Source organism: Rana temporaria, chromosome 9 (assembly GCF_905171775.1).
Source record: "Rana temporaria chromosome 9, aRanTem1.1, whole genome shotgun sequence".
Classification (NCBI taxonomy): Eukaryota; Metazoa; Chordata; class Amphibia; order Anura; family Ranidae; genus Rana; species Rana temporaria.
In genome coordinates this window covers 41564565-41575295 of record NC_053497.1, presented here as the reverse complement: position 1 = coordinate 41575295, position 10731 = coordinate 41564565, and the positions used below count along the sequence as shown (strand labels likewise).

The 10731-nt window shown below is 37.1% G+C and overlaps 1 protein-coding gene across 1 annotated transcript; it reads right to left on the bottom strand.

Moving 5' to 3' along the window:
• Positions 1-5398: 5398 nt before the first annotated feature.
• Positions 5399-10273, bottom strand: LOC120913390. The gene is made up of 2 exons (XM_040323273.1): positions 9873-10273; positions 5399-7644 (listed from the first exon to the last, which is right to left on the bottom strand). The coding sequence occupies exon 2, from the start codon at positions 7413-7415 to the stop codon at positions 6015-6017; it is 1401 nt and encodes a 466-aa protein (XP_040179207.1). The 5' UTR covers positions 7416-7644; positions 9873-10273; the 3' UTR covers positions 5399-6014.
• Between the last annotated feature and the right edge of the window lie 458 nt (positions 10274-10731).

The window sequence follows — 10731 nt, the reverse complement described above, 5'->3', positions numbered from 1 at the left end:
GCATACGTTGCATTTCTAGATTCTCCCTATAAGCATACTTGGGAACTTTCTGAATTTTACTCAGAGACGTCTGCTTTTGGTCTGCTTCTGGTCTCTGTGCTGTCGGGAGCTTCCTCTCGCTCAGTCACTAAAATGGTTATAGCCTCCCCTCACTCATTCCAATGAAAAAGTAATTCTGCTGGGAGTTCCTTCTGGCTCCACCATGCAAAATTTGTACTGGGCCACCTGGATGTTGAACTGGGGACTGCTGAGAAAACAGACCTGCTGGTCACAGCTGGGGATACTGAGGTCAATACTAGCCACTGTTTGGGACACTGAGATCTGTACTGGTCACTGCTGGGCACACAAAAATATGTAATGGCCACTGCTAGGGACACCAAACAGAACTAATATTTTATAGAACATGTCATTCTAATTTTCACTACTATCACTTTAGCTCATTTCCCCATTTTAAAGATTTCCTTTCACTTCCTGTTGTCTCCCTCCGTTTGTAAGTAGGAGTCGTTTGTAAGTCAGGTATTTGTAAATAGGGGACCGCTTGTAGGCAAATATATATATATATATATATATATATATATTTTTTTTTTTTTTTTTCTTTATTTGATTTTATCAAAAAGTACACAGAAACAAAATATAAATTAGCATATGTAGAATACCCAACACCCTCTTACTACCCTTGTATCCTTTTGACGTCTAAATTGTCCAACCAGGGATCCCCACCTCACCCCACGACCTGCCCCCATGCCTCCAGCCCGTCCCTCCTCTACCCCTTAACATTAAAAGTGTACAAATATATTTATAACTGTAGTTATTCAGTAAAACAGAAACAGAAATTTTTAAATGTGGGCGCAGTTAGTAACTGTGTAATGAAGGAGGAATACAGGCTTGGGAATATCCTCCAATGAAAACAGAAACTTGGCAAACATTAAAAAAAAGCTAAAAATGTTGATAGCAACTAAATGGAATGTGGGAACTGTTACAAACCTTGAGCAGATCTAACATATTTATGAACATTTATGGACATACACATTATAGAGTTACATAAATATAACTCCCTAGCTCTCTATAATTTATTTCCCCAAAAGACCCAGACTATTGCATCTGTGTAACCAGTCCTGCAGAAATTCAGTCACTAAGACCATTAGGAAGTCACTGATCCATTAGTCTTTATTTTTAAAGAGGAACTGTACTCTGGAAGCAGTACCCAAACAAATCTGGCAAAGGACAATAGACTACTCACCAGCATTGCCTATGGTCTGCATGTTTTCCCCATTAGTGACTTACTATGCCTCATTCTGCACTGCGTCTCTGTCTTGGTAGATTTAGGGCTTTTGCTTACTTATGTCAACGTCTCCAGCAAGAAGACCAGAGCAGCACAGTAGTGAAATCACCATATCTCAGTCCAGAGGCAGCAGTGCTTTAGATCTTACATTGCAAATATACAACCAGGGTGCTGTGGTCAGAGAAGTGCTTAGGCCTAGTCACATACCAGGAAGAACTGTGCTATTTTGAGAGGAATTCTAGACCATTCTCAAAATTTTTCATAGTATTGCTTAGGAATTATTAAAGTGGAACTAAAATCACTGATTTAACCGTTAACATTACTAGTAAGATTATGATCGCTCTCAACAAAACTGCTAAAGTGATACTTTAAAGGAAGATTTTTTTTTAAATAACAGAAATGTTATAATTACCCAGCCCCAATCCTACTCTTCTAGGGTGTTGAGTGCCCCCTTCCTATGGTCATGTGGTCTTAAGCCCCGCCCCCATCGTCATAAACCTCTTAAAGGGCTAGTGCTAATAGGTTAAAGGGGTTGTAAAGGTAAAAGTTTTTTTTACCTTAATGCATCCTATGCATTAAGGTAAAAAAACATCTGACAGCACCGCCCCCCCGAGCCCCCGTTTCACTTACCTGACCGTTCGAAAGTCCCGGGCGCGTGCTTGTCATCTTGCTCGGTGCCCAGCCTGGCCGTTGATTGGCTGGCGCTGCTGTCAATCACAGCGGATGACGCGGAGCGCCGGGGGGCGGGGCCGAGTGATACAGTCGGCGGCTATGGCCGCTGCTGTATCACGGGAGCGCGCTCGCAAAAGCTTTCCACCATGCGAGGGAGCTCGCATGAACGTGGAAAGCTTTTGCGAGGAGGAGCCGAGACAGCCGCCGAGGGACCCCAGAAGACACGGATCCCGGTCACTCTGTGCAAAACGATCTGCACAGTGGAGGTAAGTATAACATGTTTGTTATTTTAAAAAAATAAAATTTTTGACTTTAGTGTTCCTTTAAGCCATCAAATTGATGGTGTCATAGCTGATCACATGTGCAGCACCATGGAACCTGCAGATCAAACCAAGGTGAAGATGGCCTCTTCCTTGACTGTAAAGGATAGGGGGGTTTAATCTAACTTTACAAATTTTTAAATTTCCCTATGCATAGCAAATCTTCACATTTTTGTTAATTTATTATTGCAATTGAAATTTTTAGGTGACATGAGCAATAACAGATAGTGAAGAAGACCTAACAAACAATTTCATAACTGTTTCTCATGTGGTAAATCCACTGCACAATTGTTATGGATTGATTATACCAAAGAACGAGCAGGGCTCTCTGACTACTTCTGTATTGAAATGTATTGTATTTGTACTGTCTACCCTCATGCTGTAAAGCGCTGCGCAAACTGTTGGCACTATATAAATCCTGTATAATAATAATAACTTCAGTCAGTCCTATGGAAAAGAAAAACATTATTTTAAAACAAGTTGCTGCAAAAATTGCTAAATACATCCACATAACACATTCTCCTCTTTCCTTAAAGTGGGAGAGCAGCCAGGGGCGGACTGGCCATTGAGTCACTCGGACACTGCCCGAGGGCCCTATGTCACTAGGGGGCCCCCATCAGGGTTGCCAGGCTCAGTAAAACCAGGGACAGTATGTAAAAATCTATGTTTTTTTTTTTACATCTGTCCCTGATATGTCCGAAACCGACATGCTTCTGATGTGAAAATCCCGAGATTTTAGCTGCTCCGCCTCTGGCGTGGTGGCCATCTGTAAGCCCAGGGGCCCCATAGTCTTCTATTGCCCGGGGGCCCCATGAGTTGTCAGTCCGCCCCTGAGAGCAGCTAATATACATTTTAGTACCCTACACCCCCCTAATATATCATGCTAACTGATAGCACTGCTTATAAAATTCAGACCAACACTGACTCAGACCTGCACAGCTACAACATACAGAGAAACTGGAGGGACAGGCTACACATGAAAGCAAAATGAGAAAAAGAAAGACTATTAACACCTTGAATGCATTTTTTTTAAAGTCTATTAGATTTTCTTAAAATGTGTCCATTTTACATACAAATAGTGGTCGTGGGGGTCTACTTTATAAACACAGGGGCAGATCCACAAAAGAATTACGCCGGCGTATCTATTGATACGCCGGGGTAATTTTAAATTTCCCGCGTCGTATCTTTGTTTTGTATCTACAAAACAGGATACGACGGCATCTGTGATCGATCCGACAGGCGTACGTCTTAGTATGCCGTCGGATCTTAGGTGCATTTTTTCCGCCGGCCGCTAGGTGTTGTTTCCGTCGAATTCCGCGTCGAGTATGCAAATTAGCTAGTTACGGCGATCCACGAACTTACGTCCGGCCGGCGCATTTTTTTTACGTCGTTTGCCTTCGGCTTTTTCCGGCGTATAGTTAAAGCTGTTATATGGTGGCATACTCAATGTTAAGTATGGCCGTCGTTCCCGCGTCGAAATTTGAATTTTTTACGTCGTTTGCGTAAGTCGTTCGCGAATAGGGATTTGCGTAAAATGACGTCACCGTCGTAAGCATTGGCTTGTTCCGGTTTAATTTCGAGCATGCGCACTGGGATACCCCCACGGACGGCACATGCGCCGTTAAAAAAAAAACGTTGTTTACGTCGGGTCACGACGTATTTACATAAAACACGCCCCCATCACATCCATTTGAATTCCGCGCCCTTACGCCGCCAAAGATACACTACGCTGCCTAACTTACGGCGCGAATTCTTTGAGGATTCGAAAAAAAATAACTTATGGCGGCGTAGTGTATCTTGGATACGCTGCCCTCGGCGTAAAGATGTGCGGAGGTACGTGAATCTGCCCCAAAATGGATACCTATCCAAGACTGTAATTCGCTCTTTTATGCACTGGTATTGGTAGATGATCTAAAAAAGACAAGTGTCTTGACAACCACAAAAGTGACTTACACTGTAGAATATGCACTCCTGAGCTCCCAAAACAGCTGTAAAACATTTATTTGCTTCCATAGCCACTGATGGAGTAGTAGCAGTCAAGGTGGTCTGTTTCATCTATTGAGGAACTACAGGAGCACAATGACCCAGGGACTATCATGTTGGGGGTCTGTTTATTCAGTTAGAAATGCAAAGTACATAGATGATGTGCACATTTTAGAAAAAGTGAAGTCTACGGCACAAGATGTTCAAATGTGTAGCAAAAAAGTACCCATGATTATTTTTCAGTCCTTTCTTGGACCATTACTGTCTATTTTGGTTTGTCAAAGACTGCTGTCGCCAAGAGTACTCTGTAAGAAAGAATGCCTTGCTATGAACTGGCCAGTTGTGGATAGTTTTTGGGAATTGGGCAGAACCCCTTAAACCAGTTGCACTGTGGGCTTTTACTAGCAGATGATGTGGCAATTAGAAGGTTTACCATAAGGTGGGTAAATTTACATTTTTAGGTTACCGTCATCAAAACAGATCAAGGCTGATCCTTTGGGGCTTTTTAACCTTACACACTGAAATAAAGTTGATAACTTGACTTATATTTAAATAGCACACTTACTGCTATTAAATCGATCGTGAGACAGATTCGTGAATAAAAAAACGTGTGTTTAATGTACACACTTAACATAAGTACAAAAACAGTTTAAATGTATCAAATAGCTTCAAATAAGAGTTCAAAAAATAAGAATTTCAAATGAATCAGATGTGTGTTCCAAGTCTTGCTTCTGTATGTTTGCAAAATAAGCGTGTCTGAATGTCTCCTCTTGATGTTGACTGAGGGAGTCCTTGAAGATGGCTGAAGAACGAGTTCTGCCCCAGCTGGCAGACCTTCAGTTTATATATCAAAGACATTTCTTTGTCTGAATTTCGCGCTCAGAAATATACCCTCCCAAAGGGCGTGATTTATAATGAAAACCTGATACAACATCTGTTTTACATCTATCTCAACCTTTACATAGGAAATGTCTCCTGAGAACCTAGTCTAAATATTCTGTAGATCTCAAGAGGAAATGGCTTGTTTAGGTAAGAAAAGGTGAAAGGTCTACACAGCTAAAATCACAGTCTAAACAGAATGTGGCCTAACTAATCAATCACTGAGAAACAGCCATATGAATTACCTCAATAGGAGAACACATTCCAATCAAATACAATTCTTTACTTAAAACATTAAACATTTCAAATGAACATATATATATATTTCATATTCAAACTTATACGTTTTTGGAGTTTCAAATATCGAATCCAGCGAATTTACACAAGAAAATTAATAGCTCAAACAGTCTCACATTCATTCATATTAACAAGAATATATATATTCTTTATAAAATCCTTCCGGAAGGGATTTTAGAATATAACATTCCCCTCTGAAATATGAATAATGACCATATTTCCTAATCATTTATACACCCATTTATGTCACAAACACTCTGACTTTGATCTAATAACTCCAAATGCATTGTCACCTGTCATCGAATTTGCAACTCCAAAACCTAATCTCCTTTTAAGCTTATTTTGCAACATATCGTCACCTTTCTTGATTTCATTTCTGATTTGCTTATACAGTTTTTTCATTCTAAACATTAAAAATAATTGATATATAATGCATAACATAATAATAATAAAAATAATAACTATAGGATGTGATAAAATATTTCCTGCTGCGGAAGTAATTGAAGTTTTTCCCCAAATAGATATACTATTTTTAAATTGATGCCACCAGCTGGAACCAGTTAAAGTGGACCATTGATGAACTACCTCTTGCAAATTCCCTTGCTCATGTTTAAACGATATCTCTGCATTTCTAAACATAATCTGGCAATATGTGAATGTTCTTCACTAGTCATTAAATTGAGAGTAATATTCTGAAGATGTAGTATGGATGGACCCATTACATTGGCTGTTTTAATAACCATATCTTCTAATATCTGATTTAAGTTTCTTTGGATCTTAAAACCTTTACTTCCCACTAAACCTGCTGACTCAAGATCAGATTTTAACGTGTTAATATCCATACTATTTGCAATGCTGTCAATTACACCTATGCCCCCTAGGGCTCCTTCGACAATACCACGTCTATTTCTGTTATGACTATTGATTCCAAACCATCTTTCAATACCCAATTCCATATTAACCAAATGTCTTTGACATTGTGGAAACCTTGTAGAAATTTTCCATTCTGAAATATTAAAGTTCCACAATATAATGACGAATGTTCCTTCTCTCAATAGAGCTCTGGATTGTAAATGGTTAATCTGGAAGGGATTAGCAAAAACACTGTTTTTACCAACACATGGAGTTTTCCCTGGGGACATGACAATTATACTTGCATTAGCACATTTCAAGGGATAGCCTTCTATTAATATGCAGCACTCATATATACCAGTATCATTTAAAGATACACCTGATTGATGATAAATAAATTTATCATTGATCCAATTCACATTACCAAAAATTCCTTTGTGAATTATATTAGTTGTACTGTGGAAAAAACTACCCAAAAAATCACCATTCCTTCTCCAAGTTAACAATGAACTTTGAGGTAAATAAATTTGAGTACTACACCTCAAATTCAATCCATCTTCACCTTCAATGACTTTTAAAGACTGTGGTGACACTTTTATCTCTGGAACAATAATATCTACCACAGTAATGCTAATTTTGACTCGTAATTGAGCAAACTTCCTTATCACTCTAAAATCCCATTTTCTTACAATGTCTCCCTTTTTATCTCCAATTATTTTTAAATGTTTTGGATTTAATATTTGTACAAAACTTTGAAAAAGGTAATAATCCTGTTCTACTGGATAAAATATTTTTCCAGACCTTGACATATCATTATTAATGACATCTCCAGACCAAATTGTTGAATCATTACCTTTTACAAATAATGTCCAAAAAGCTATTTTCAGTATATTACATTCAAAAGTCTTGGTTATATTATTAAACCTATAAAATCCTTGCATTTTAACAAAACTTGTTTTCGACTCTATTTTAACTTCGATTTCCACCTCATTACTATGAATGAAATATAATTCCATACAATGCTCATACCCCTGTCCTACAGCTATATACCCAATCAAATCATCAGCTGTATTGACATTGGTATATCTAAACCTATCCAATTTGTTATCTACATTAATATCATTGTCCATATTTCTTTTGCTTCTTAATACTGTAATGTCTTTGAGAAAATTGTCAATCCTGTTAACCTCTGCATGGCTGGAACAGTTTGTGATATATTTTACCACTGATAAAAATGTCAATAGAGAAAAAAATGAATCCTGTGACGATGACGATGATGATCAACTTTCTTTCTTTAAGATTTTTCATCTCTTTTGTAGTCATCTTTCCTTCTTTGATCAATTTTTGTAAAAATCATTCCTAGAAAAAAGAAAAGCAGTATCATTTATCTCAAAATATAAATTTTTATCTCATAAAATAACATTATCTTCTCATAATATACCATTTTCACTAATCAATGTATATCCATATTTTTGTTGTCTACGTGCATATTCCACTGAATTGAGAGGTCTTTGAACTTCCACTATTAATCATTATGTTTTCTCTATTGCCCCTCTGTGCATCGTAGACAAAAAAAAATTCATTGAAAAACCAAATGACATTTTCCTTCCTGTCATAAAATTCACAGTGTTTCAGAAGATGCTATACTTCTGACACTACTCAAAAAAAACAAGATTAAATTACACTGTCTGTTATGTATTCCATTTTGTCCCAATATAACTTTACTATAAGAAAATCAAACAATTATTCTTTTACCAAAGTGACCTAAACTCTCATGAATGAATTTAGTGAATTCCCTAAAGGTGTTGAGGTATAACAAGACACAAAAACCCATTGAAAGTCATGACGCAACATCAACGTTCTCATGAACCATAGGAGATGTCGAATCAACCTGTAGAGGAACAAAAATTCCTTTTTCTGTTCTTCAGCAAATTAGGGTATCTGTGTGTTTGTTTTCCTTGCAACAATTATACCAATTCAGGTTGAATCACCATTTCACCATGTAAAACCTACTTCCTTTGCTAAAGTCTCTTAAATAGAAACCTCAAAATACTAATAAAAATAGTATAAATATATATATATTGTGCGTATGTGTATCAAACTGGATCAACTTCCTTGTGTGTGTGATTTTTCAAAAGTGTGTGTGTGTGATTCCTATCAGGCTGTCAGCACGTCTGCATGTCTCCCTTTGGCCCCCACCTTTTCTTACAAAGGAGAGCTTTGGAAGCAAAACCCCGCGAAATTTAAATCACAAGGATGTATGTCACTTACTCCAAAATTACTAAGGATGGACTGTAAAGAGCTGAGATAGGAATAATATATATTGTACTCAATGTTTGAAACAAATAACACTACATACATACACATATATAAATCCTTACTTATTAATTCGATTTCTTTTATCATTAAAATCAATTCCCTTCATGTCTTAAAAAAACTTCAATATGATCTGTTACATTTACTGCACAATGCACATCCACTACACTATACAAGTAAAGAAACAATAAATTCTGTCTCTTTTTCTAAACCAATTAATATTCCTTAAAATTTCACTTCACTTTTCATGAGCTAGACGTTACATATATTCCACTTAAAATCTCTTCTTTCAGAATTGTCTGCAATTCTGCCAGAAAAATAAAATATTCAACTTTCTGATTCCCAACATGAAATCTGTCGAACTTACATCAAAACCTTATTCAATAATCCTTATGCAATACCAAAAATCATAGCCAAAAAGTCATAACCAAAAATCATAAATTCCATGCCGCTCACTAAGGAACATGCCTATTTTTTCCTCCCAGCGTAACATTAGAAGTAACAAATGGCTTATTGTACTTTAAATAATATTGTTTTTCTTGTCTAACTTGAAAATTATACCTCCTATGATTACTCCATCTTACAGAGTAAACTTCATAACGCCTTGGAGACGTTTTGAAATTACGTGACTTCCTGTCACTCACTGACCAACAAAATTTTGCCATATGACCTTTCCTGCGACATAAAGAACATTTGAAAACTTGCTTTCTCTGTGCATATGACGATGGATAAACACATTGCTTCTTAGAATGAACAAACGTAACACATTCCTTGTCACTATTGCCTGAAATGCTTTCAAAAACATTCACTGTGTTTTTACTAATGTCTGCTGCAATAATATCATCATCCTGTGTGCCTGTATGGTTTTTACCCTCCATTTTATCTGAGGACTGAGCAAATTCTGTTAATTCTATATCTGACTGCGTTTTTTCACTCCGCTCAACATAATTACATACAGTTCCACAATTTAAACAACTAGCTGCAGTAGATACATTCTCATGTGTTTGCATAGTGCCTGCATTACCCGAAGTGTCCTCTGAATGTATTTCTGTTACCTCAGAAATCATTGAATTAAAATCTGTAACTAGTTTCATTACATTACTTAATTTCCTTTTAATTTTAGCTAACGAGAATCTCTCTGCATCAATAGCCAGATTAGATTCTAAACATTGCAAATATAACGACTTCCATAAAACAGAATAACAAATCTGTTTCGATAAACCTTGACATTCATTTGCTGAACATTTAAAACATTCCATGATTTTACTCACCGAATAAGAAGTCTTCCGTGTTCTACGAATCTCCAGGTCATTCACGATAAATCAATACTTCTAGGCTCTCGTCAAACTCTTTCCGTAGTTTCTCTCAGTACTAACATGTTCCCCCTTTCGATATAAGGGACAGTTGTAAAAAAACTGCGACAAAATGAGCGACTGGCTGATTGTTGACTTCTAGGTTCTCGTCAAACGTTTCAAAAATTACTCAATACTCTACTTCTCTCCGATAGCACTTTGAGAAAGTGGTATAAAATTTGAAAATCGTTCAAAGCCTGGCTGGCTTAGCCAATGAAATAAAGTTGATAACTTGACTTATATTTAAATAGCACACTTACTGCTATTAAATCGATCGTGAGACAGATTCGTGAATAAAAAAACGTGTGTTTAATGTACACACTTAACATAAGTACAAAAACAGTTTAAATGTATCAAATAGCTTCAAATAAGAGTTCAAAAAATAAGAATTTCAAATGAATCAGATGTGTGTTCCAAGTCTTGCTTCTGTATGTTTGCAAAATAAGCGTGTCTGAATGTCTCCTCTTGATGTTGACTGAGGGAGTCCTTGAAGATGGCTGAAGAACGAGTTCTGCCCCAGCTGGCAGACCTTCAGTTTATATATCAAAGACATTTCTTTGTCTGAATTTCGCGCTCAGAAATATACCCTCCCAAAGGGCGTGATTTATAATGAAAACCTGATACAACATCTGTTTTACATCTATCTCAACCTTTACATAGGAAATGTCTCCTGAGAACCTAGTCTAAATATTCTGTAGATCTCAAGAGGAAATGGCTTGTTTAGGTAAGAAAAGGTGAAAGGTCTACACAGCTAAAATCACAGTCTAAACAGAATGTG